The sequence below is a fragment of the Gadus chalcogrammus genome, chromosome 8 (assembly GCF_026213295.1).
Source record: "Gadus chalcogrammus isolate NIFS_2021 chromosome 8, NIFS_Gcha_1.0, whole genome shotgun sequence".
In the NCBI taxonomy this organism is placed as follows: domain Eukaryota; kingdom Metazoa; phylum Chordata; class Actinopteri; order Gadiformes; family Gadidae; genus Gadus; species Gadus chalcogrammus.
In genome coordinates this window covers 10,220,580-10,248,388 of record NC_079419.1, presented here as the reverse complement: position 1 = coordinate 10,248,388, position 27,809 = coordinate 10,220,580, and the positions used below count along the sequence as shown (strand labels likewise).

At 50.6% G+C, this 27,809-nt stretch overlaps 1 protein-coding gene across 3 annotated transcripts in view; it reads right to left on the bottom strand.

The window, feature by feature from the left end:
• Positions 1-27,809, bottom strand: part of pard3ab (par-3 family cell polarity regulator alpha, b) — a 109,824-nt gene that overhangs the window by 21,447 nt on the left and 60,568 nt on the right. For 2 of the 3 annotated variants that reach the window (XM_056596103.1, XM_056596104.1), the window contains exons 14-22: positions 27,605-27,775; positions 24,105-24,261; positions 18,460-18,646; positions 17,552-17,697; positions 15,538-15,582; positions 12,757-13,014; positions 11,762-12,002; positions 9,393-9,521; positions 6,721-7,023 (exon numbers count right to left, since the gene is read on the bottom strand). In XM_056596103.1, coding sequence (XP_056452078.1) covers positions 6,721-7,023; positions 9,393-9,521; positions 11,762-12,002; positions 12,757-13,014; positions 15,538-15,582; positions 17,552-17,697; positions 18,460-18,646; positions 24,105-24,261; positions 27,605-27,775 — 1,637 coding nt within the window. The remainder of the gene's footprint in view (positions 1-6,720; positions 7,024-9,392; positions 9,522-11,761; positions 12,003-12,756; positions 13,015-15,537; positions 15,583-17,551; positions 17,698-18,459; positions 18,647-24,104; positions 24,262-27,604; positions 27,776-27,809) is intronic. The other variant, XM_056596105.1, reaches the window with a different exon arrangement.

Genomic DNA, 27,809 nt, shown 5'->3' with positions numbered 1-27,809 from the left:
GTTGAGGGAGTTAGCGCAGGTCTAGTTTGTTAGCGCATGGCTAGCATGTTGTAAAGTGGTGTGTGTGTGTCTTTGGTGAAGCGTGTTAGCGCAGGGCTAGCTTGTTAGCGCAGGGCTAGCATGTCCGGCGTACGTTGGTGTGTGTGTGTGTCGTGGTGAGGGGTGTTAGCGCTGGGCTAGTGTGTTAGCGCCGAGCGTGTCCGCCGTAGCTCCTGTGAGTGAGCAGAGCAGGGAGGTACCACAAGGAGAAGAGGGGGGTCCTGGGAGCAGTAACAGACACAGACTCATCTAAAGTTACAACATTGTAACTTTCCTCCGCTGCAGAATTTACAACCGGATGAACGAGCCGGACAACGAGAAGATCATCATTTATCTCCAACTGGGCCAAACACATAAAAACACTAGATGGTACTGTGTTTGTGTGAGTGTCTGGCCTAGTGCATGTGTGTCTGGCCTAGTGTGTGTGTATATGTGTCTGGCCTAGTGTGTGTGTGTGTGTGTCTAGCCTAGTGTGTGTGTGTGTGTGTCTAGCCTAGTGTGTGTGTGTGTGTCTAGCGTAGTGTGTGTGTGTGTGTCTAGCCTAGTGTGTGTGTGTGTGTGTGTGTGTGTGTGTGTGTGTGTGTGTGTGTGTGTGTGTGTGTGTGTGTGTGTGTGTGTGTGTGTGTGTGTGTGTGTGTGTGTGTGTGTGTGTGTTTATGAGAGCAGCCTCTCTGAGGACTGCCGGTCCCTCGGTGGAGATCAGCAGTAATGGAGGAGATTTAATAACGCTGGCTCTGCTTCCCTGTGAAGCCGCCCAATCACAGTGCAGCCCTCAGAGAATACCCAGCATTCAACACTGCCTCTCACTCCGAACACACGGACAGCCGAAGCATTTTTGGGTCGCTGGCTCTTATAGGCCGACACAAACAATGACTTACACACTCTAAAGTAAGTCAGGTCCAATTGTGTGTTCACCGGACACACGATTGGATCAGTGAACTGTCCAATAGAATCACAGAGGACGCGGGGCTTGTGGCGTTTCGGTTGGAAAGGAGAAACATGCTAACAGAAATGTCAGTTATCTTCGACATTATTGGAGACGGCTAATAGATTTGTTTGTTATTACATTGGTTGTGAGTTAGCTAAGGCTAACCCTAATCTCAATATAAGCAAAGAATGCATACTAATATTTGAATAATGTGATTATAATCAACCCCAACCTTTGCAGGAACTGAATACTTTCCAGTTAACTGAAGCCCTGCCCTGCCTCTATGATTTGATGATTTAATTTGTTGCCCCACTGGACCAATCACAATCACAGAAGACCACGTAGAAGGAAACGATGTGGATGTAGCTGACTTCTAATGATGGTAATGCTACCTAATAACGCACTTCATGTTCATCAGTAAACTGTCATCAAGATTAGGCAGACATGTTGTCAGGAGGGGCGGGGCTTAGGATAAGTTCATTAGGTTTCAGAGACCATCTCCAGAACGTCAACAGTTCAACAAGAGTTAAGTGTGTTCTTTTGGTCGTTTCCTCGGCTGTAATTGTGGGAAAACTCTGGAGAGCAGTGAGATTAACCCTCAGATAATAATGTGCTTGGCAGAACCAAAAGACAACCAGCATCCGAAGGGGGGTTTCCCCAATCTGGCAGTGGCAACCCGACAAAACACATATCAACTTTACCTACTGTACCTCCCCTCCAACTCTACCTCCCCTCCAACTCTACCTCCCCTCCAGACTCTACCTCCCCTCCAGACTCTACCTCACCTCCAACTCTACCTCACCTCCAGACTCTACCTCCCCTCCAACTCTACCTCACCTCCAGACTCTACCTCCCCTCCAACTCTACCTCCCCTCCAACTCTACCTCCCCTCCAACTCTACCTCCCCTCCAACTCTACCTCCCCTCCAACTCTACCTCCCCTCCAGACTCTACCTCCCCTCCAGACTCTACCTCACCTCCAGACTCTACCTCACCTCCAACTCTACCTCACCTCCAGACTCTACCTCGCCTCCAGACTCTACCTCACCTCCAGACTCTACCTCGCCTCCAGACTCTACCTCACCTCCAGACTCTACCTCCCCTCCAACTCTACCTCACCTCCAGACTCTACCTCACCTCCAACTCTACCTCCCCTCCAACTCTACCTCCCCTCCAACTCTACCTCCCCTCCAGACTCTACCTCCCCTCCAACTCTACCTCACCTCCAGACTCTACCTCCCCTCCAACTCTACCTCCCCTCCAACTCTACCTCACCTCCAGACTCTACCTCACCTCCAGACTCTACCTCCCCTCCAACTCTACCTCCCCTCCAACTCTACCTCCCCTCCAACTCTACCTCACCTCCAGACTCTACCTCACCTCCAACTCTACCTCCCCTCCAACTCTACCTCACCTCCAGACTCTACCTCACCTCCAGACTCTACCTCGCCTCCAGAGTCTACCTCACCTCTAGACTCTACCTCACCTCCAGACTCTACCTCCCCTCCAACTCTACCTCCCCTCCAGACTCTACCTCCCCTCCAACTCTACCTCACCTCCAGACTCTACCTCCCCTCCAACTCTACCTCCCCTCCAACTCTACCTCACCTCCAGACTCTACCTCACCTCCAGACTCTACCTCCCCTCCAACTCTACCTCCCCTCCAACTCTACCTCCCCTCCAACTCTACCTCACCTCCAGACTCTACCTCACCTCCAACTCTACCTCCCCTCCAACTCTACCTCACCTCCAGACTCTACCTCACCTCCAGACTCTACCTCGCCTCCAGAGTCTACCTCACCTCTAGACTCTACCTCACCTCCAGACTCTACCTCACCTCCAGACTCTACCTCACCTCCAGACTGTGTGGAACTGTAGCGAGACACCGCTGAGCTAATGCTACCGTTAGCATCCCCTCTAGGAACGATAGAGACACGCCTAGCTAATGCTACCGTTAGCATCTCCTGTAGGAACGGTAGAGGTCCACGCCGAGGTAATGCTACCGCTAGCATCTCCAGTAGGAACGGTAGAGAGCCACGCCGAGTTATTGCTATCGTTGGCATATGCTGTAGGAACGGAAGAGAGACACGCCTAGCTAATGCTACCGTTAGCATCTCGGCTAGAATGTGCTAGCTCCGCGGCGCTGAGGTAACCAGTGTTAAACGTGAGTTCAGGGCAGCAGAACCCTGGGTTCCCCGCAGTGTCCGGCTTTTAATCAGGCTCTCCGAGATATGAACAATAAGAGGCGGGGATTAAGGAGTGGAAAGTATTTCCAGAATGTTCTGAATAGCGGTAGAAAGGGTCAGTACTGATTAAAGTAACAAAGACGACACTGACCGGATCAAACCAGTTCGGGGACCTTCTGCTGGTCGCCACTCAACGGCTGCTGCTGCGATAAGATTAAGATTAAAAACGGTTCTCGGGGGAACGAAATAACATTCTCCTCTGCTCTCCGTTTCTATGGAGATGCTTTTACTCTGATCCAATCTCGCTTATGCCCCAATATATCAGCCGACACCTGCTTTTCAAATCCGACAATAACAAACAATAAGAGCCTATAAGATGGCTGTCTGCGTGGGCTTTATTGACTTCCTGTTGTTGGAGGCTGAGGACAGGAAGCTTCCTTCCTGTTCTGCGGCAGGTATATGTTCCTGAGGACTCAGGAGCTCAACTCGACTGCTGTCGGAGAAGATTGTGTTTCAGGTGTTTTTTAATGTTTCGGCTGCTACAGTTTGGTAATAAAACCAAGCGTTACTGTGAAAACAAGCCACAGCGTTTGTGGAGGTTAGACGTCTCAACACACCGAGGACAGAACTGCTTTAAAAGAAAGGAACTGAAAGGAGAAAGATTGTCTGTTCCCAGTATTTCCTGGCAGACGTCTGCATCTCTTCGATTGGACGGCCAAGCAAACCCCCTAGTGTCCGTGTTCCTCACCAAACTAATAAAGTTGGGGGAGCTGCTGCTATTTGTTAGCTCGTGTTTTGCTGGGATTTGGGGGGGGGGGGGGGGGGGGGGTAACCAAGGCCTCAGAACCGCCCACGCACAGAGAGAGAGAGACACAAAAAGAGAGAGTGAGAGAGACAGAGAGAGAGAAAGAGACACAAAGAGAGAGAGTGAGAGAGAAAGAGAAAGACACAAAGAGAGAGTGAAAGCGAAAGAGAAAGAGAGAGAGAGCAAGAGATAGACGAATGAGGTGAGGCAGCTCATTTTCCATGATGCATTAGAAACGTTTACCCTTTTGATTCGGCCTCCAGTTGTAAATGGTTTAGTTTCAGGTTTAATTAAGCGGTTAAAGAGAAGCTTAAGTTATGCTAAGGGTTCGGTTAGCCATGTTCCGAGGGGTTATTCTGCTGTAAGCGTCTCCTAAAAGGAACTCGGAACCCGCCCACACAGCCCTGGCGACCAGAACGTTGTTCCAGAGAAGGAGGCCGACCTGACAGCGGAACACAGAGCAGGAACCCACCCCAACGGCTTGTTCAACACAGCGGCCCCAACTGAAGAATAGGAGTCAGGCATGAACGACCTTGAGGAAGCTTTATTTTAGAAATGAAACCAGCTTCTCTGGGAAATCAAGTGTTCTTCATATCGTCATGTATTCATACCAGCGTTCAAACACACAACAAACCAAGTCACACACAGACACAATTCTTCATATCGTCAAGTATTCACACAAGCATGCAAACACACAACAAATGAAGTCACACACACACACACACACACACACACACACACACACACACACACACACACACACACACACACACACACACACACACACACACACACACACACACACACACACACACCCACCCACCAGCGGGAGAGGGAATGAATTATGAATGAATTAAGGCTGGGGAGAATCTCAACGGTGTTGGAGGAAGAATGCGAAAGCCACCGCAGACTCATCTTGAAGCGATGAAAACACAACTCTTCACAATTATCTGCTGGATCTCATCCCGGCCGGGTGCACCGAGAGACACTTTGGCAGCTCTGGTTTCCCACCATGCACCGCTTTGCCCCCAGAGCTTCAGCTTGGACATAAATACACCAAACACTTAACCTCTTAACTCATCTTAAACATGTGGAGACAGACAGACGGAGAGACAGACAGGACAGAGAGACAGGGGAGAGAGACAAGGGAGAGATTCACGGGAGTGAGACAGGGGAGTGACTTACTAATAGAGAAGAGAGGGAGAGAGAGAGCGAGTGAACAAGAGCCAGATCAAGAGAGAAAGAAAGAGATAGAGATAGAGCGAGAGAACGAGAGAGCGAGAGATAGAGAGGGAGCGAGAGATAGAGCGAGAGTGAGAGAGAGAGCTAGAGAGCGATCGAGAGATAGAGAGCGGCAGCGAGAGAGCTAGAGACAGAGAGAACAGAAAGTATTCCATGTACGGGCTCACCCACACCCCCCCCCCCCCCCCCCCCCAGCCCCATCCGCAGACGGGCTGGGATGACATTTACCGCATGCCTTCCTTTGCTCTGATTAGCAGGTCCGCTAAGGTGAGATAGCATGCTAGCTGCGTGGGGCTTCTGGGGGAACCACAGCGTAGCACCGTAGCGTCGGAGCACTGTAGCGGCGTGCGTAGGAGAGATGGGGAGCCAACGCTCACCGCGGCCGGCAGACAGACAACCTTTAGCTGAAATACCAGTTGGCTCACTGGGTGGGGGGGGGTTTGCTCTGGCCAGCCCTGAAAGGTGGGTCCACCGTGAGTGACAGGGAGGGCCGTGCCTTCCCGTCCGCTGACAGGAAGTAGCGTGATTTACGAAGGGCGGAAAACACAGCAGGACTAAGGGAGGTGGGTTGTGATGTCACAAATCCAGCGCTAGCCCCTGATTGGCTGTGGCGGAGGAGGCGGCCCCCCTTGGGTGACAGTTAATAACCCTAATAACGGCTGGATGAAACACAGAGGCGGATCCGATCAACGGACCAGCGGATTATAAAGACAACACACAGATAAAGGTCATTACCCCTGGCTGGAGGTACTGCTTCATGACGGAGCGACAGGAGAAGGGCTCTCCGAACACACCGACCGAGCCGGGACGTAGCGACCGGGACTAACCGACTGCATCTCGTCAGGCCGGCTGGAACCGGTCAGGTTTTTAGAGTCAGTGGCCTGTCCTGATTTAGTCCGACATGGAGGGGGAACTCCTCAACATGAGGGACCGAGCGGGTCTCCCCCTCTGTGATCTAAAGAGGTCACCAGGACCTCTCCCCTCCATTGGGGTCTCCTCCCAGGACCCCCGCTCCACAGAGCCACACAAGGTGTGCCTTTGTCTCCCAGAACACCGTGCTGACGGGGCCTGCTTTGGCACCTTTCCCAAAATTCCTCCCTGCTCTCGTTCCCTCCCCGTCCCACGGAGGCCGAGCCCAGACCCTCGCTCCACTGGGCCCGCGACAGCACCATCCCCACCACCCACAATAACCAGTGACCGGACCCATCATATACTGGGAGTGTTCCAGTGACCGGACTCATCATGTACTGGGAGCATTCCAGTGACCAGACCCATTCATATACTGGGATTATTCCCGTGCATTCATCCATCAGACCAGTGACCAGACTCACTCTATACTGGGAGGGTTCCAGTACATCGTTGAAACGTTTGAAACAAAGGTCAGGTGTCAGAGGTCAGGGGTCAGGCGCTGGGTGTCCAGGTCTCAACATGGTCAGGGTCCCGAGGCAGACTAGCCCTCCCCCCTCCCCTACATATCTGTGGACAGGGGCCCCTCCCCCCTCCTCTCTCTGGTCCTCCTACCTGTCTGCGGACGGGGGCCTCCCGTTGGGGGCCTTGCTGACGGGGGTGTAGAGGGTGGAGTCTGAGAGCTGGTGGTGGTGCTGGTGCTGGGGGTGGGGGGGCAGGAGGCGGGGGTAGGGGAGGCGGGGGCTGCCCAGCGGGGGGTCAGAGGCGGGCGGGGAGGGGATGCCGGCGTACGGGTGCTCCTCTGCCTCCTCCTGGTCGCCGTGGTTACCGCCCAGGGGCCGGCACACGTCCAGGATCTCGGCGTAGTCCCGCTCCCGCGCCTGACGCTCTCGCAGCTCCCGCTTCTTCTGCTGGATCCTGAGGAGGAGCAGGAGGAGGAGGAGGAGGAAGAGGAAGAGGAGCAGGAGGAAGAGGAGCAGGAGGAAGAGGAGCAGGTGGAGGAGGAGGAGCAAGAGGAGCAGGAGGAGGAGCAGGAGGAAGAGGAGAAGGAGGAGGAAGAGGAGCAGGAGATGGAGGAAGAGGAGCAGGAGCAGCATGAGGAACAGCAGCAGCAGGAAGAAAGGAGGATGAAGAGCAGGACGAGGAGAATGAAGACATAAAGGAAGAGGAGGTGGAGGTGGAGGAGCAGGAGGATGAAGAGGTGGAGGATGAAGAGGAGATGAGGAGGAGAAGAGATGGTGAGGGGGTAGAGGAGCCCAGAAGGAAGAGGAGAGGTTGGTGAGGAGGAGGAGGTAAGGAAAAGCAGAACAGGAGAAGGGCATGAAGATGATGAGCACCGAAAGAGACCAGGGAGAACCTCCACAATCATTGCGACCAAAGCAGCTAACGGCTACCAGTTAGCGGCTACCAGCTAGCGGCTACCAGCTAGCGGCTACCAGCAAGCGGCTACCAGCTAGCAGCTACCAGCTAGCGGCTACCAGCAAGCGGCTACCAGCAAGCGGCTACCAGCAGACAGATAGCAGCTACCTGCAAGCGGCTACCAGCTAGCCCTTAGCAGTCATTTTATTGACACATTTCTCACGCTCCAATAAAATGACCCAAAGTAGAGAAGGAACTAAATCAGAAGAGTGAGGGACAGGGAAGAGGAAGATGGAGGTGGAGAAAAGGAGGTGAAGTGGAGGTGTGTGGGGGTGGGGGTGGGGGTGGGGTGGTGGGGCAGTGCGGGTGGGCATCAAGTGGGATCCGTCCAGGACCAGAGAGAGTCGGACCGGACCCCAGGAGCATTCCCTGATCCACCGCGACCGCTTCGTACCCCCTTCCTCCTCCTCCCTACCGTGTGGCTCAGGAGGTGGAGCGGGTTGACTGGTGACCGGAAGGTTGCTAGTTTGATCCCTGGCTCCTCCTCCTAGAGTGTTGAGGTGTCCCTGAGCAAGACGCCTCACCCTGCATTGTTGACACCGCCGTCGTCGGTGTGTGAATGTGTGTATGAATGGGTGAATGTGAAGGCAGTATTGTGAAACACTCTTCACCCTCCCCCTCCTCCTCCAGCTGGGGAGGAGGAGGAGGAGGTGCTGGAGGGGGGGTAATACTCTAGAATGCCCTGTGAACAGTCAAAGCTGCTAACCAGCGATTTCGATTTTCACACATTTTCTTCCTGTTCCAGGTTGTCGGTACGATAAATGTTTACTGATCATTTATTCATTCGCTTCGGAGCCCCCATTCAATACAATATCAAACAGTCGGAAAGTAAAAACCTGTTTTTAACTTGAGGTCTTAAACACAAAGCAACACACAAAACTAAAACAAGGAGATTGACACAGAGCCGGCGTTGGCGGCGGCTAGCCGGCCGTAGCTCGGGGGGAACCGGGAGGAGGTGCATGTCGCTGTCATCAGGACCCGCCCCGGTGGAGCCAGAGGAGAGCCTTATGCTAGCGGCCCGCTAACGAGCAACAGCGGGGCGTAATGGGCTATAATCACCCCTACACACACACACAAACACACACAGGCTAATTAATTAGCACGCTAGGCGACAAGCTAACGGCCTTGGCATTCATAAAGAAGCCTGGATGACTGGCAGATCGCCTGGTGGGGGAGGGAGAGAGAGAGAGAGAGAGAGAGGTTCATCAACCCACACTAAAGACCCCCAAGAGAGACACCGCCAGACTCTCCACTCAGGACCACGCACTCCAAACCAGGGGGTGGAACCCAGAGCAGCAGGGGGTGGAACCCAGAGCAGCAGGGGGTGGAACCCAGAGCAGCAGGGGGTGGAACCCTAGAGCAGCAGGGGGTGGAACCCTAGAGCAGCAGGGGGTGGAACCCTAAACCAGCAGGGGGTGGAACCCTAGAGCAGCAGGGTAAATGAGGCCCTCTGATTGGTCAACCGTGGTTTACATGAAAGTTTCAACACAGCTCCAGAGGAGGTTAGACTCCTGGTTCACAGTTCAGGGGATATGACAGATCTGGCGGCCATTTCGTGGCTCTCAGAGCGCAGGCTCACCTTCGGCTAGCTAAATATGGCTCCCCGTTTTCACAACCAGACAATATCAACGTTCAGATGGGACGAGATGGACAAGTTTTGGTATAACGTTCAAATGCTCAAATAAAGGTTATATTGTTGTAAAATGGGCATACAGACTTGACATAACACAATGCATTATGGGAAATTCCATGATTTCTACTGGTTGCACCCAGCGAAAACAACGCCCAAAACACAAAAACAACAGCATCCAGGGCAGTGAGGAAGATGTCCGCCGGTCGCCAGCGTCTGAACGCGAGCGCTCGCTCACCTCTCCTGCTCCAGCTTCATGCGCTGCGTCTCCTCCTCCGACGCCTGCGATTCCTCCGTCCGCCACTTGGCCGAGCCTTTCCGCTCCAGCTTGTCGCCGACGCGTTCGTCCTTCCGATTCTTCCCGAACCTGCCGACATTGGAGTGCGTTGTGACGACGTTAGTGACGATTATGATTCTGAAAACTGTTTTAGTAACGACAACAATAACACAATGCATACAATAATGTTAATTATACAAGGGTAATAACGTCATTAACGACACCATGGGTTAGCATATGCTAGGCTACCGCCAACAACGTTACCCCGGGCTAACGCATAAAGCGATAATATCCTCATAACAACAACATAGCTGTAAAAACACTACAAAGCAACAGCAGTATTAAAGACGATACGAAGATGCTTGAGGTGATAACGGTAATATTCCGATGTTTCTGATTCGTATTTAAATCGTTCCATTTACACAGCAGCTTTTCACTGACGTAACCCGACGGTAGAAAGTGACGAAGGCCCCAGCAGAACGCTAGATGTGGCCGGGAGACGAGGTGTGTGTGTGTGTTGTGTCTCCGCTTAGATCCTGATGGCAGAGTGATCCATCACTCAGACTCTCGCTCCACACACCACTGGCTTTCATTAACACCCTGTTTAATACTGCCTCGCACGCCCGCGCAGAGAGAGAGAGAGAGAGAGACACACACACACACACACACACACACACACACACACACACACACACACACACACACACACACACACACACACACACACACACACACACACACACACACACACACACACACACACACACACGGAATAAACAGACAGATAGCGGTGAAGATTTACGAGGCAACGGCAGAACTGGTGAAGGGAGGAGAGAGAGTTTGGAGGAGGGTTGTTTAATGCTCTCCGTATCGCGTGTTTTATTAGCCTCTCCATTCAGCACCGCCGCCTCTGTGACATACTGGGGACTACTTTCAGCGGTGGAGGGAGACGGGCGGTGATTGAGGGGCCGCGGTGCGTTTCGTGTTAATCCATCGATGGGGAACTAGTGTCTGAAGCGCCGGCCCGACGCAGGGAAGGCGAGCTACACTACAGGACACAGCGCCACAACTAGTTTATACACTACACAACCACTTCAGACGCTACACAACACTATACAACACTACACAATACAACAGAGCCTCAGGGCCATGAAACTATTATTAAGGGGAAGAGGGAGGGGGGAGGGAGAGGGAGGAGGAGAGGTAAGAGGAGGGAGGGAGAGAGGTATGGTTACAGAGATACAGAGAGGGAATCCCCTCTGCATTACTTAAATCGAAAAGTGGATTATGTCTGCTGTGTTGCTGTGTGAAAAGAGCAATATGAATAAAGTTTGATGTAATTGGATTGGGTTCCAGTAAGTAGGGGGCGGGGATGGTGGGGCTGAATCAGACCAGTCCATTAACAACAGCTTCCTCCCAGACAGGAAGTAGGAGATCCCTATCATATCGTCTGGGTTACGCAAGTGTTTGTGTGTTTGTTTGTGACAGTGATTGACAGGTTTATGTTGTGGTTTTCTCCCGTTTCCTGCATTGAAACGCCATATTCAAGCAGAAATACTATTATTATTATTGTCATCATTGGTGGTATTATTATAATAACTATTATTATAAATATGATCTGTGCTTTGGCAAGAAACAGGCGTTCAGAATCACACGTTCTCAAAGACTCACCACAAACTACATTTTACTCCATGAGAATAGAACAATGAAATTAGGGTAAAATTTCCCAGGAAGTAAATGCATTGGATATGATGCTTAGGGCTGGGTAAAAATATATATTCATCAATGCAGTGCAATTTATTCATCAATGTACTGCAATTTATTTGTTCAGAAATTTTTGAAATTGATTATATCCATAAATAAAGAAACATACTCAGTAATTGTAATCTAGAACCGAGTATGCCTAAATTGACATGCACTTTTACATTTGTCCATGTTATGATTATTACTTTTATGCTGCAAGTTTAGCTGAGGAACAATACTATACAATGTTGTATTCCATTTTTGCTAATTAAAGCACAATGAAATGGTTAATTCATTTTGAAATGGTTAATTCTAAATGATATTTAGGTATTTTTGTCATCTGCACGTATTATTGAATCGATATCTTAGCAATTGGATCAATATCAAATCGAAATCAAGTCGATATCGAATCGAATACAGGCCTAAAGAATCAGAATTGAATTGAATTGTGAGGTACCTTGCAATACCCAGCCCTAATGATGCTATTGATGTACGATTGTGTTAAAAAAATAACTATGCTCCCGAGACATCTGTCAGCACCATTGGACGGTGGACGAACCAAAATGGCCGCCATAACTTAGTCCTACCTGAACATCTCCCCCAGGCCCTTCAGCATGCCCTTCTTGGCCTTGCCCTTCTCCTTGTCCTTCTCCTTCCCTCCCTCGCTCCTCTTCTTCTCCTTGGTGGGCGTCTTGTCCTTCCTCTTCTCCTCCCTGGGCCGGTCCGAGGAGGCGGACCCGTTGGCCAACCCGGTCAGGGGGGTGAGGTCTGCTACCGTGGAGACCGAGTCCCGCCCAGACCGGGAGCTCCCCTCTGTGTCCTCCTCCACTGGGGGGGGGGGGGGGGGAGAGGGGAAGAGAGGGGGAGGAGAGGAGATGGAGGAGAGAGGAGAGGGGAGATGAGATAAGAGAGGGAGCAGATGAACAGAGCCATGAATAGATGGATCGACTAGATCAAATTATTTTCACTTAAATCACATGTTTTGTACAGGTTTAACAAGCTATTAGGGAAAATCCTAACCAAAGCTAACACAAGAGGCTGGCTAACTTAACCGTCAACCAAAACGATTCGCTAACCTAACTGTCACAAACCACGCCCCCGCCTCCGTGTTCACAGCACCACACCCTGACTCAGCATGTGTGTGTGATGGTGTGTGTGTGTGTTAGTCACAAAACTGTCACTCCCGTGCTTCATTACAAGTGTAGCCGCCGGCTCACCGCTACTCACACGCCAATCAACCCCGAACTCTAACCACATACCCACAATGCAATGCACACTTACCCACAATGCAGTGCTGACTTACACTAACATGCATCGTTTGGTTATAAGCATATCAACATCTTCACTAACAAACAATATCACAACTGCAAAGCAAACCATCTGCGGTTTAGCTTCCTGCTAATCAAGGAGGGCAGACAATTTGTGTGTTTGATGCTAGCTGTTGGTTTCATCTCTGAATTCAGTCTGTTGTTTCAGTACAAACCCTCTCAGCTCTCTGTTCTTAGGGCACTTCAGTGGCAGTGGTGGGAATCGAACCCCCGACCCTACTCCAGGGAAGATAAGATCCAACATGAGGTCTTACGTGTGTCCATGCCCTCATCTTCTTCTTCGGTGGTGATGGCGGCAGCGTTGGCGGCGGCGGTCGGCCGGTCATACGACTTATCGATGGCGGCGCGGAAGCTCTCGTTGCAGCCCCGCCCCCTGATGATGCGGGGGCGTGGCCTGTGGAAGGGGTGGTCCCCTCCATTCAGGGTCACCTCGGCCACGGCGGTCTGGAGGCTCTCCAGGGAGCTGGACTTCTTCAGGCCCAGAGACGGACCCACGTCCCGGGGAGACGAACCTGGACGGTTACGGAGAGGCCGGAGGTCAGACACAACGGCCCAGCTAGCATGCTCGGAAACATTTTCAGGATTTTCGTGATTCGCGTTCGTTACTCCTATCCAAAAAAGACTCGTGGTGAGTTATTTTGATGTCGTTAAGGAGCAGGTAAGGATGGGGCGTCTGGATGAACGACTGCACTGGGGATCGAACCCAGAACCACGTTTCTTTACAAAGAGACAGATATACGTATCTAAAGGAATCACATCGTTATGCTTTCTGAGGGAGGCCTGGCTGTGCTCTTTCAAATTAAAAGCACAACGTCCCAGGACGAACCCAACAGCTTGATGATTCTACACCAACAACCACGATAATAACAGTGACACAACAATAACGGAACACTAACACAACAATAATGCCGACGCAGCAACAGGGAACTTTAATCCACAGCACTTGTGTCTCTATAGTCATTATAAGTGAAGTGGAAAGCTGTCCATCTGTGGGCCTAAGCTGCCCTCTCCATAATAGAACACGCTGTCGTTTGTTAACTGAACGCCGTCCTCGTGAAAACTATGGAGGATAAACCACACTGGACGTGTAATCTGTCGAGGGCTTTGGCTTCCTTCACTTCCACAAAGGGTGCGTGTTGAGATGCATATTGGGTAATACGAACAAAGAGGCGAACGGGGACCTCAGAGGACGAACGTTGGGTTGTCTTATAAGGGAGAGAGCGAAAGGGAGCGACAAAGAGAGGGTGGGACAGGGTGCGAGAAAGGGAGACCGAGATTGAGTGAGAGATTAGGAGAGAGAGAGACAGAGAGCCAGAGTGAGAGACAGAGATGGAGAGAGAGATGGAGACAGAGTGAGAGAGACAGAGATGAAGAGAGGCAGGGAGAGATGAGGAGAGCGAGCAGATGGAGAGAGAGAGATGAATCCCGTCTTGCTCCTTTACGTGAGGACTAGTGGGCGATAGTCATTAGAACATCCATCACTCCTACGTCAGGTTGGCTTGGTGTCAAACGGAGCGAGCCGATTTGCTCGACGACACCGTGGGTTAGCATATGCTAACCTGCCGCTAACAAGGCTAACCCGGGCTAACATTGGCCGTCTGGCAGCGTCCTTCCATTTACTGTCGAGTTGTTTAGCAGAAGCTCTTATTGAAGGAGACTCAGTGGATTCAGAGGAGTGGGATTGAGGAGCAGGAGGGATTATGACGTCTTACTCTGGGAGGCCTACATTAAGGGCATTTAGCAAACGCTTTTATCCAGTAAGATACATACAATAAGCGCGTAAGAGGGGGATTGGGGGAAGGTATGCAGAGCGTAGGTGAACTCTGAACAGCCAATCACAACACACCCGTTTAGCGCCACCTAGCTCGGCGCGGCGCCGCCTATGGTTACGAGGGGCGGCCGGTGATTTCATGCTAAATGCTAAATGGGCCGCGGCTCATGCCTCATCGCCGTGAGCGACATGCGGGGTACGAAGGAGCTTGTGGAAAGTGAAAATAAACGGCGAGCGCCTAAGATAACAGGCTGAAATCTATTAGCCCAATGCGGCCGGGGAACCTGAGAGCTGAGCAGCTCAGAAGACCCAAACAGAGTGGCGTCCATTACTCAAAACTTTTCAGAAAGGCGCTCAGCCGTCTCACAATCTCTGGAATCGTCACGAAGACGAAAGGGGAGGAAAAAAAAGTCCTTTCTGCTTGAGTAGAGGCTTTGGGGAGTTATCGGTTTATTTGGTTTGCCGGGAATTTGAAAACGCGAGCAGGGGGCTTTTTTCAACCCTCTCGCCTCGCAGGGAATAAATCGTAGCTTTGTGTCGCTAAACCCTTCAATCTCCTTCTCTGTAGACCGTCCTCATGTCTGTGCCGCGCGGCATGTTCAGCCGGCGCCAGCTCCCAGAACCGCACTCGGCTAGCTTAGAACGCTCCACAACTGAATACGCTCATTTGCTCTCTCTCTCTCTCTCTGTGTTCCTGTGTGTCTCATTGTCTCTCGCCCCTCAGGGCCGCTTCAGAAGCAGATCTTCTGGTTAGCGGAGGCAGCAGGGAGAGGACAGCAGATCTGACAATGATGGATGGCCCTCTGTCAGCGAGGTTCCTTAACCAAGGACACAGAGCTCTCTCTACCGCCCTCGCTCTCTCCTACACATCACACACACACATTCATAAAGGCAACCACACACATACATGATGCAGGCGCACACACACGCACACACACACCACCCACGCACACACACACGCAACCCACATAGAACTTCAAGAATTAGAATCTATGCACACAGACGCACACACCAACACTGACTGACACACACACGCACGCACGCACGCACGCACGCACGCACGCACGCACGCACGCACGCACGCACGCCATCCTATTGTAGGACTGTTCATCTGTAGATTTCTGGTCAGGAGGCTACTTTGGCTAGAGGCAACGTGATTGGTAGATCAACTTGCTCGTTAAAAAATCTGGGCGTGTAGGGTTAGAGGGGTAGATGGGCCGTGATTGGTCGATTGGTTTGTTAATACACCTGAGCATGCTCTTACCTGCGTTGGGGTCGGGTCGTGGTGTGAGGTTAATCTCGTCGGCTACTGTTAAGGGAACAGATGGGGGTCAAGGGTCAAAGGTTAGTGCAGGAACATTCCACATGCTACATTCCGTCATGGCAAGGAGACATTAGCGAGAGACGAGCCATGCAGGAGAGGGCGAGCGAGAGAAAATATATAGGGGGGCGAGAGAGAGAGAGAGAGAGAGAGAGAGAGAGAGAGAGAGAGAGAGAGAGAGAGAGAGAGAGAGAGAGAGAGAGAGAGAGAGAGAGAGAGAGAGAGAGAGAGAGAGAGAGAGAGAGAGAGAAACAGAGAGAGCGAGCACAAGAGAGAGCGAGGGGAATTGAAGAGGGTTGTTTTGTGTAGAGATAAGCGATCAGGCGTAGAGCGGTATCAACACAGAGCACAGATTACAGATCTGCCCTCAGAACTCCTCAGCCCGCGATCACTCGCAGTTCGAAGCCATTTACACCGGGGGACAGTGGAGGAGGGAGGGAGGAGGGAGATAGGCATCAGGCAGGGGGGGAGGGAGTGTGTCTGAATGCAGGGTGTGTGTGTGTGCGTGTGTGTGTGTGCGTGTGTGTGCGCGTTTCAGATCTCCGGGAGATGAATGAACATGGTTAAGCTCTCCTGCTTCTCATTGTGCCGAGGTGATTCTACCTCCTGGCTTTGTTGAGCACAATAGAGACGCATTTAAGCGACACAACGCGAATCACCAGGACGCCATTTTGGATGCGTCTACTTCACACGGTGGTCTTCGCCCAGACAATGCCCCGACGCTGATGGCAAACACGGCGATGTTTAAAATAGTGTTGGGTAGACCAAACACCAGGCCTTGGAGTCATTAAAACAGAGAGGGAACTTTGTTAGCCTGAGGCATAGCTATGGAAACCGTAGGCCCGACCGGGAGGGATGTAATGAAAGCGTTATAAGTGTTGGTATATGTTAAACACACACTGCGGTGACGGCTCGCAGGTCGTTAGGAGGAGGAGTGCTGAAGGCTGGTTTATTCAGCCCGGTTCGACTCTGCTGTAATATATCATGCGATCAATCACATTATAATGCATAACTGTAATTATGAATGTGGTATTGAATATTCATGCATCATTCATGTTTTCTATTATCATAGTTCTGGGTCGATTTTCATCAAGGTTCCTTAATATTTGATATTATTATACGCTTCTGAAATTAAGCTAAATTAAATATGAATTTCACTGCGTTTTGGATATATTAAAGGGTTTTATTAGAAGTTAGTGAATCCAGCCTCAAGGCATTAAGGCGCAGGTAGGGGTCATAAGGACGGACTGTGTAGCTATTGTATCACTATGTGTGTGCTTTATATCTACGGTGTTTCATGTATCTTCTGTTTGTGTAGGCTGAATGTAAGGATGAAACCATCTCTAGATTATCAACACTAAAAGAGCAAAATAAGACATGTGAAGAGTCAGTAATGGATCAAAGTACGGCAGAGCGACACAATTTAATATTGGAGGGCTTAATTAATAAGTAGAGAGAACACAGACTCTAATGACTAAAGATGGATTCGAGAGGTGTCGCTTCTAAAGTCGTGTTAGCACGCAGGCTAACGTGATAATGAGTGAGATGATCCAGCGACCGTTAAACTGAACCTGTTAATGGAGAATGTGCTTCCTCTTCCCAAGGTGAATCTGTTATTGATAATCGTATTAGTCTTAGATTAAGTTAACTCCAATTTACTGGCTAACTAGTGGCACTGGCTTTATAACTTAAGAGTGGATGAACCAGCATAACGCTTAAGACTTTAAAGAGATTCCAATGTGCGAGTTAACATCCTTTAATAACTTAATTTCACTGTATATGACATTAAATATTATGAAACTATATAAAATATACAAACATTTAAATATATTTAGCAATAATCATTAATGTACCAGTAATAAAACAGGCCTGCCCACCATTGGCTCAGCCACTACCAGCTATGCTCCACCCAGGGGCGGGGTCTGAGCGTGTACGAGTGCGAGGGGGTGTGGCCTACCGAGGTCCATGCTCTTGGACTTCCTGGTCTTGATGATGTCCAGCTGGGCTGCGTCTCCGAATTGCTTGGTGCGTTTCTCCGACATGCTCTGCCGACCGAAGCCCTCCCTCTGGAAGCTTCCATCCTCTTCCCCCGGGCTCATCGGGCTGGACAGACGGACGTGGGTTAGATAGCTATCAGGCTAAAAGGCTAGCTAGTTAGCTGGCTAGATACCTAGTTAGCCGTGATGCATTAACATGCAGGGCATTGAGCAGACGCTTTTATCCAGAGCGACTTACAATAAGTACATTTGTCAAAAGAAAGAGAAACATCAATATATTGCTATCGGTACAGCAAGGATGTTCATAGAACCAAGTGCCAAGCACTAGCAATCGCTAGGTCAACCCATTCCCCGTACACAACAAAGATAGCTATGTTACGATGCTACACCATGGTAAGTACTAAAGATAGATCGGATAAGACGCTACACATTGCTAAGTGCTATTGTTAAGTGCAAGGACGTACAATATACATTAAGTGCGGAAGAGATTCAACAGGGCAGCGGCCCTCTTTCATTAACGATACACTATTGATTAAACTTTAGAGTAACTGTTGTCGGGTTGGTGAAAGATATTTTCTGAAACGGGTTTGAACTTGGCTCCAAGACATTTATTTTGAAAAGGGCTGTAGGAAGTAAACCAACTGTTATTTTGAAGGGGGTGTAGAGAGCAAGAGGTTCAGATAACTTCCCTAATACTACATCCTTCTCCTAGTCAAATATACTAATAAGCCAGTATAATATAATAACATAATCACAATAAGCAAAATTCCAATGGCCAGAAACTACAATAATTACTTCCCAAAGTGTAAATGTTAAACCAGGACCAGGAATGTTCTCGAACACTAAACAGGAGAGAGAGCACGCCCACCTCTCGTTCTGATTGGCCGGCTCCTTGGCCCAGGGCGGGGTCGTCTCGGCGGGAAAGCACATGTCGTCGTGGGAGCTGGAGGAGGATTGGTCGGAGAGGTGGGGGGGGAACAAGGGGGGCCGGTCGTCCTCGATGATGACCGTGTCGTCCTGGGGCATGTTGACGGTTGGGGACAGCTGGTAGTTACCTGGGGTTAGACAGTACAGAGAGGTAGGGGTTAGACAGTACAGAGACAGGTAGGGGTTAGACAGTACAGAGACAGGTCGGGGTTAGACAGTACAGAGAGGTAGGGGTTAGACAGTACAGAGACAGGTAGGGGTCAGACAGTACAGAGACAGGTAGGGGTTAGACAGTACAGAGACAGGTAGGGGTTAGACAGTACAGAGACAGGTAGGGGTTAGACAGTACAGAGACAGGTAGGGGTTAGACAGTACAGAGACAGGTAGGGGTTAGACAGTACAGAGAGGTAGGGGTTAGACAGTACAGAGACGTAGGGGTTAGACAGTACAGAGACAGGTAGGGGTTAGACAGTACAGAGACAGGTAGGGGTTAGACAGTACAGAGAGGTAGGGGTTAGACAGTACAGAGACAGGTAGGGGTTAGACAGTACAGAGAGGTAGGGGTTAGACAGTACAGAGAGGTAGGGGTTAGACAGTACAGAGACAGGTAGGGGTTAGACAGTACAGAGACAGGTAGGGGTTAGACAGTACAGAGAGGTAGGGGTTAGACAGTACAGAGAGGTAGGGGTTAGACAGTACAGAGACAGGTAGGGGTTAGACAGTACAGAGACAGGTAGGGGTTAGACAGTACAGAGACAGGTCATGAGGGGTTAGGGGTCATTTTGCTCTAGGACGTCTGGAGGTAGAGTGGGGTCACAGGGAATTTAACCCAGAACCCCAACTACATCGCCTCTTCCATGAGCCATTTAAATCCAACCCGATTGTATTCACAGACTTGAGCTGAGAGTTAAGCTCCTCCCCCACGCGATGACAGACTGCCAACACGTCTGACGCCCCGACAGCATATGTCGTTAATGACTCAGCGTTTAACTTAACATCTGTGATGGATTAGTCAGGCCTGCGCCGAGACCTGCCACCGTCTGGGAGGAGCACAGAGCGCGTGACGGAACCCGTGTTCCCCGATCGGGGGTCTGTGGGGCGCGTCTGACGGGGTTAACTAAGGTCTGGTACAGAACGCTTGCTCACGCATGGTTCAATCTTTACAGTGCAGGAGAGGGACTTCAACATGTCTTCCTTCCCGCAACGGATAATCTCACTGGTCTGACCTCTCACTTCCTGTCGAGACAGGGATCTGAAACCATGATGTGACATCACTTCCTGTTGAGCGAGGGATCCAAACCCATGATGTGACCTCACGTCCTGTTTAGCTAGGGATCCGAACCCATTATGTGACCTCACTTCCTGTTTAGCTAGGGAATCTGAACCCATGATGTGACCTCACGTCCAGTTGGGCGAGGGATCCAAACGCGTGATGTGACCTCACATCCGGTTGAGAGAGGGATCTGACCCCATGATGTGACCTCACTTCCTGTTGAACGAGGGATCCAAACCCTTGATGTCACCTCACTTCCAGTTGAGAGAGGGATCAGAACCAATGATGTGACCTCACTTCCTGTTGAGGGGGACCTGAAGCCGTTACCTCATTTCCTCCTCTCCTGATGTCAGCTGCGGACCAGGCCACGCACACCAAACGATCTCATTAACATATTAGACCTCTCCGTCAGCCCCGAGGAAAACACCTGATGCTGGTCCTACCGCTTTTGAGGCAGAATCATATCTAAACAAACAAGACATAAACTGCTGCCTGTTCTGTTCAGCGGTACCACGTTATGACCCCTCCTCCTCATCCTCCTCCTCCTCCTACTCAGACCCTCTCCCCTCCTCCTCCTCCTGGCCCTAAGACCATCGTCTCATCTCTAAAACACTGTGTTGTTGTTTGGAAAGCCCCGGTGGCCAATCAGCTTGCAGAGTCTGCCGTTGGACTCAAAACACGGTGGTTCATTCAAGATGGACACGCTCCACACAGAGAGGAGGGAGAACAGAACGGAATAGAACAGAGGAGGGGAGGGGAGCTGGAGGCAGGAGCAGCCTCTGAAAGGAGCCGCTCTGAAAGGAGAGGCTTAAGGAGCCGCTATTGATATTCAGGAGGAGACTCTGATGTTTATTCTGGAGCTGAGGACATAGAGGAGGAGGAGGAGTAGGAGAGGGGGAAAGGAGGAGGAGGAGGTGGGGGAGAAGGAATGAGAAGGTGGGGGAAGAGGAGCGGTGGAGGAGTTTTCAATTCAGTTTTCTGATTTGTTTTGGGATCATCAGGGAGCTCAGGGAACCCTGGACCTGTCACTCAAACACACACACACACGCACATACACAAACACACACACACACACACACACACACACCTATCTCATGAGAGACACTGTGTTTGAGGACCTGTATGAGCCACCGGGCAGCCGACCAATGGGCCGTCAGCTAGCCCAGCTGGAGCGCGACGAGCTAGCTGTTCAGACTCACACTCAAAAACACTCTGAGGCGGACAGACGGAGTGGACCCAGGGGCACAACACACTGACCAATCAGAGGCCTGCTGACCAGACCAGGAGGTGGAGGAGGAGAGAGCTTCTGAACCAGACCATGAGGAAGAGGAGGAGGAGGAGGAGGAGGAGGAGGAGGAGGAGGAGGAGGAGGAGGAGGAGGAGAGCAGGAGGAGGAGGAGGAGAGACCTTCTGAACCAGACGGTGAGGAGGAGGAGGAGGAGGAGGAGAGCAGGAGAGACCTTCTGAACCAGACCATGAGGAAGAGGAGGAGGAGGAGGAGGAGGAGGAGGAGGAGAGCAGGAGGAGGAGAGACCTTCTGAACCAGACCATGAGGAAGAGGAGGAGGAGGAGAACTGCTTCTACGTCTGCATCGCCGCTCATTAGCATAACGCGGTCCTAACGCCACTGGACATGAGCTCTCATCCCTCCTATCGCCATGGCAGCGGAGAGCAGTGGGCGCTGCCAGGGATAGGGGGAGGGAGGGAGGGAGGGACGGAGGGTGAGGGGGAGGGGTGGTAGGGAGGTAGAGGTAAAAAGAGAGCGAGAGACAAAGAGAGACAGTAATCCGGATGGAGTCGGAGAGAGATAGTTGAAGCAGGAAGAGAAAATGAATAAGGGATGGAAAGCAGGAGGTCAGGTTTCTTAAAAATAAAATCCCCTAACACAAAATACTTCAATATTCCCATAAAACGACGTCAAAGTAAATCTCATTACTGGACAGACGTTGGCAGCCGACCAATCAGGGAGGAGTGCTGCTCAATATTATAATTCCATCAGTACGCTAACTCTAAGGTAAAGTTCTGCTCATCCCGAAGATTAGAGATGAAATCCTCCAGCCGCCATGACGACCGTAACCACGGCGATTCAGGAGATTACACTGTGCTTTGACCTTGAGGCCAAGGGTCATGCCCTGTTTATGAACCCGGTCAGCCGATATGAGACGGGTCGCTGCAGGGCGTGGGGTGGTTATTATGGTCTGGCGGTCCAGTAGGCTGTGGTTATTATGGTCTGGCGGCCCAGTAGGCTGTGGTTATTATGGTCTGATGTTAAAGTTAAGCTCATGCTGTCTCTGTCTCACCACTTGTCATCCCGTCTGTCTGCCTGCCTCTCTGTCTGCCTGTCCAGCCTACCTTTGACAACCACAGAGGCTCTCAGCCTCGCACCACGACCTCCATCTCACCTCGGCAGGTGACCCCCCTGAACAGAGGACGTCTCATTCTGTTGTTGTTGTTGTTGTTGTTGTTGTTGACATTCACAGCAAAACGGGGGAACCAATCAGACGCTGATTAGCAGGAAGCGGAACCCCGGCCAACACCTGAGTTATTAATGAACGCCATCCGGCAGAGAGCACTCACTCGCTCACGCACGCACGTCCACGCACACACTCACTCACTGGCTCACTCACACGCTCGCTCTCTCTCTCACTCACGCAAGCATTCTTGCACGCACTCACTCACTCAGCGTTCCGGCTTCGTGTCGCCTATGCGATTGTTGATGAGGGGCCCCCCCTCCCCTTCCAGCGGAGGACAGACTAACCTCCACCTCAGCCCCGCCCCCCTCACACAACCACATCACTGAGCTCGGTGATGAGCTTCGGCTGCCTGGTTGTTATTTTCATTAGCGTGAAGCTGGAGGGTAATTACATTAGGCTCCCCCCCCCCCCCCCCTTCTAGTCGCTGGAACCCAGGTGAAAAAGCCCCACCCCTGCTGTTTGTAAACCAATCAGAAGCATTTACTAATTAGCACGACCCCAGAGGTAGCAGTAACGAGCGGAACACAGGGAGGAACTACCGTCTGAGCCGGGGAAGGTTCACACTGTCTTCACCCTCTGGGGCTCAACAGTCTAGTGCTAAGTGCCAGGGTTCTGGGTTGGATACCCAGTTTCCAAAGGCAAACATGTAGTCATCCTAGAACAAGATAACCCCTAATCGCTCCTAAATTACCCTTCTCTGTACTTTCTAAACCCTACCTGCTCCTTAACATGACTACATAGTGAACAGCATTCCTCACAGTGATTGACAGTCTGAAATAAAGAGCTGCTGTTCTTAGTTAGAGTTATGACGCAATTCAACAACATTTCGGCGAGTTCCAAATCTTGTGATCACCGGTGTCATCGGGTAATGGCTTTAGAGGGAAGGCCGCATTCCATTAATCTCTCTGTGGATAAATCTCTCTCTTTCTCCCCCAATGACACTGACTGTAAAATCAAGGCCGAATCAGTGTCCTTACATCACCTCCACACACACACACACACACACACACACACACACACACACACACACACACACACACACACACACACACACACACACACACACACACACACACACACACACACACACACAAACACTTGGTCTAAGTAGTATTTTCACTCATGATTTATAAAATTGCACTTTATTTTAAAAGCACACACAAGAGTAACGGCCCTGAGGACGAGCAGACTGGGGTCCGGACATAAATCTGATGAATTAGCGGCGGCGGCGGCGAGGAGAGCAGAGAGCGGGAAGGAGAGGAGATGAACGAGGAGATAATGAAGGAATATGAATTATACAGGTGGCTAGGGAAACACACGCTCTCTATTCATTAGATGTCCGCGCTCGCCGCCCGGCCCGGGGATTAAATAAAACAGCCATGAAATAATAGATGGAGGCGGAGGATCGATGGGCGAGGGGGCGGGGCTAGTACCGGCGCCCACCCCCGGGATTCAAACCCACAACCTGCTATTCTGAGTGAAACCCGGCGGCCGACGCGTCTAATGTGCCGTTCAGGTGATGATCAATGGGAGGAGCTTATTCTCCCGCCTCCACTCACGACGGCCTGGTCGCGGGCTGATGACATCATCAATACCCGCCCAAAGCCCGGGGGGCTTTCGAGCCCTCCGACACACACACACACACACACACACACACACACACACACACACACACACACACACACACACACACACACACACACACACACACACACACACACACACACACACACACACCCTTTTTGACACGGTTTATGGTGAGCTAGGTAGCAAGACGTGATTGGCTCTTGGAAAGGGTACAGGAAGTGTGTTGGGGGGGTTGCGCGGGGGCGGGGCTTACCGGCGGTGCGGGGCAGGGCCCCCCCGGGGCGGGGCAGCAGGTTGTCATCCAGACCCTCCAGGCCCCCGTACAGCGAGTGGGAGATGCGGCGCTCGTGGTCGTCCAGCGAGGAGCTGAAGGCCTGCTGGGAGGCGTGCGGACTGCCGGGGGGGTCCAGCTGGGGGGGCGGGGGAGGGGAGAGAGGGAAAATGAGGGGGAAGACGAACAGCATATTTAAAACGTGAATCTTCTGTTCATCTTGATCATATGCAGTATCTCACAAAAATGCAAAATAACAAATGATTAGAATAATAATAATAATATTAACCAACTTAAATCAAGTAATGATTTTCATTTCCTCTTTTTGTTGAATGTTTTCTTCTTGTTGTATGCTGTGTGAATGCATGATTGTATGTGAAAAAGTAAATGCAATTTGGAATTTTTGACCTCAGGAAGAACAGCACTCGTCTGTGTATGAGAGAGCCGATTGTGGATCAAATACACAATTCAAATAAACAATTAGAATCTTCCAAAAAAACAACAATAAATGATAACACACAAAATGCAACAGTCAACGGTACATAAAGGTGTAAGAAAGAGACATTGCGCCTCATCATTGCCCCCTCTGGCCGGTAAGTGAACTGCACTCTGCTGGAGCTCCTTCATTTAGAGCACTGCAAAATGTGTAGACGATAACAACCTTAAACTAACGGTTGTTATAATCATAAAGAAAAGTATGAATGAAAAAGCTATGAAAGAACAGACATGTAATTATGTTAGCTTATTTTCGCGTCAAAACCGTCGGGAGTTCAAATGCAACCGAACCCTTGAGCTGTTCCAAACAGCGGACAGAGTGACCGGATTGTTTAAGTTAAATCACAACGTTTCATGAATTGACAATTATTTCCCTCTAAGAAGAATGGAAATTGGATAATAACAGGAAGTCACTAAATCTACTAGCGTAGCAGCTAGGCTAACTGAGCATTGATTTCCAATAGAGCGCTGCTGGCTATAGTGTCAGCTGAGGCACATGATAGCCAGCTAGCATCCTCGTGTCCCTCGGGAAGGTGATGACACTCAGCTCAATTAGGCCGACAGGAAGTGACCCGTCACTTCGAGATAAAGTGTGTGTGTGTGTGTGTGTGTTTGTGTGTGTGTGTGTCCCTGGGATGGGTATTGACCCCCTGCTGTGTGGTGACAGCCCCAGCCACAACAATTACCAACAATTACAATGACGACTGGCCCTGGACGGACAGCGATAACGCGATCGATACTGTGACCAAATTAGCCTAATCAATAGCCACGCCGCGGCGGGGCTATCCACTCCAGAGCTAATAGGATCACTCTTAAAGGTAAACGAGAGAGAGAGAGAGAGAGAAAGAGAAAAAGAAAGAGAGACAGAGCTCTGTCGCAATGGTGCATGGTTGCCGTGGTAACCTCTGAGTAAACAGTCAGTCTCACTCAGGAAACATCCTGCGGTCCTGAGCAGAATGCTGATGCTACGTTCCAGAAGAGACAGGACTTTTACTTTGAAAAACCTCCTGTTGAGGTTGTTCTGAGCGTGTGTAGCGTTAGCATACCTACAGACCTGCCTGATCGGGGTACGAGACCCTGACACAGACCATCAGGGTCATCTACCAAGGACCAGGGGTTCAGTACTAACAGGATTATTATGAGAGTATAGAGTTTCGTAAGAATATAGTGAGAGTAGAGTGAGCGCATAGTTAGATTATAGTGAGAGTAGAGTGAGAGTAGAGTGAGCGTATAGTGAGAGTATAGTGAGAGTATAGTTAGAGTAGTGAGCGAATAGTTAGAGTGTAGTTAGAGTATAGTGATAGTATAGTGAGAGTAGAGTGAGCGTATAGTGAGAGTATAATGAGAATAGTGAAAGTATAGTTAGAGTATAGTTAGAGAAAACTGAGAGTATGGTTAGAGTATATTTAAAGAGGAAGAGAACTGAGATTCTTACAGATCAGTTGAAATGTTTCCAACTGAAGAAATTTGTCTTCTTGCTGAAGAAAAATAATAATTTGGCGATCTTCTTAATAATAATAATTAGAGATCGTTATTTGTCTATTTAATTGTTGTTTATTGTTAATAGTTGTTGTTTTTCGATGTTAGCATTCATTTTCCTTTCCCCCTTTTCTCATTTGGTTGTATTGAAGATATAAATAAAACCACCTTGTGATATATGAATATTTATAGTCCAAAAGCCAATAGTACGAAAAGTTAGGAAGTCGTGAAGCGCAAACCATTTACGCATCAAACCATCGACTCAGAACCTACGGAACCAACAGCCCTGCTCAGAGGAACGTGGGTTCCCATGGCGACGCCGAGGGGGCGTGGCTCCTGGGTAATGAAGTGGCCAGGCTGAGAGGGGGGGTGCAGGTGGGTAATAACCCCGGGGGATTGGCTGTTTGCTGGCGGCTGAATATTCAGCTCTATAATTACTGTAGAGGAAGGCAGGCTGACTGGACACGAATACTGATTAGGGGGGGGGGGGAAGAGAGAAAGAAAGAAAGAAAGAAAGAAAGAAAGAAAGAAAGAAAGAAAGAAAGAAAGAAAGAAAGAAAGAGAGAAGTACAGGTGTGATAGCCTTCATGCTGGGAAGGTATGCGGTCTGACACACACACACACACCCGGCTGCTCCAGCCCTGCGTGTCTCCAGATTGGATCAATAAAGCGTTCAGACAGAGGAAGAAACCCAGCAGCACCACACACTGATCTATAAAGTAAACGCAGACACCGTTTATATACACAACACAAAGTGCCCACACACATCCTAATACACTTACACCCAACTACACTCCACACACACACACACACACACACACACACACACACAGACACAAGCACACACAGGCTTACACGCACACACAGGCATATAAACACACACAAGCACACAGGCATACACGCACGCATACACGCACCCACCCACCCAGACACAAACAGACACACACACAGGGAGCGGTGTGGAGGGGGCGTGTGCGTGGTGGCCGCTGCTGTTATTATTTAATCGGGTTCCAGCGTTTTATTTCCCAGAAGCCCTTGCTGGGGGCTGAGGACAGAACAGCAGAGACGTCCGAGGAACCAGAAACTGAACCACTACACCTGGGTTCCCTGGTCTGAACGGAGAACCCGGGGCGCTCGGAGCATAGCAAGGTTTCACGTGGGCGGGGCCTGGCGTGGGCGGGGCCTAGCATTTGCGGGGCCTGGTGTGGGCGGAGCCTGGCGTGGGGCTATGATGCCTTGCGGGTTTCATCTCTTGACCTCTCTCCTCTAAAAAGCCCATCGCCACGGAGCACAACATGACGCTAATGCCAACATCCATCGCCAGAGATTTAAACGCCCAAAAGTATGGAAACTATTGTGATCATACAGTGCAGACACAAAAGGCGCACACACACACACACACACACACACACACACCTGAACCTCATTCACACGCACACACACAAAGATCTGAACCTAATCCCCACAGAGACACACAGTGAGTGGTCAGGCTGGGGTTGGGGCCCTACCTCTCCGTGCTTGGGGACGCGCCGGGCGATGATGAGCTGGATCATGCCCCTCTTGTTGCCCTCGGTGGACATGGACTTGCGCAGCGTCTCCATGGCGTCCTGGTTGGTCTTGCCAAGTAGGGACTCAGCGTTCACCGCGATCAGCTGGTCGTTGACCCGCAGCCGGCCGTCCTGGGGGCGCAGGAAGTGGCACAGGAAGTGAGAC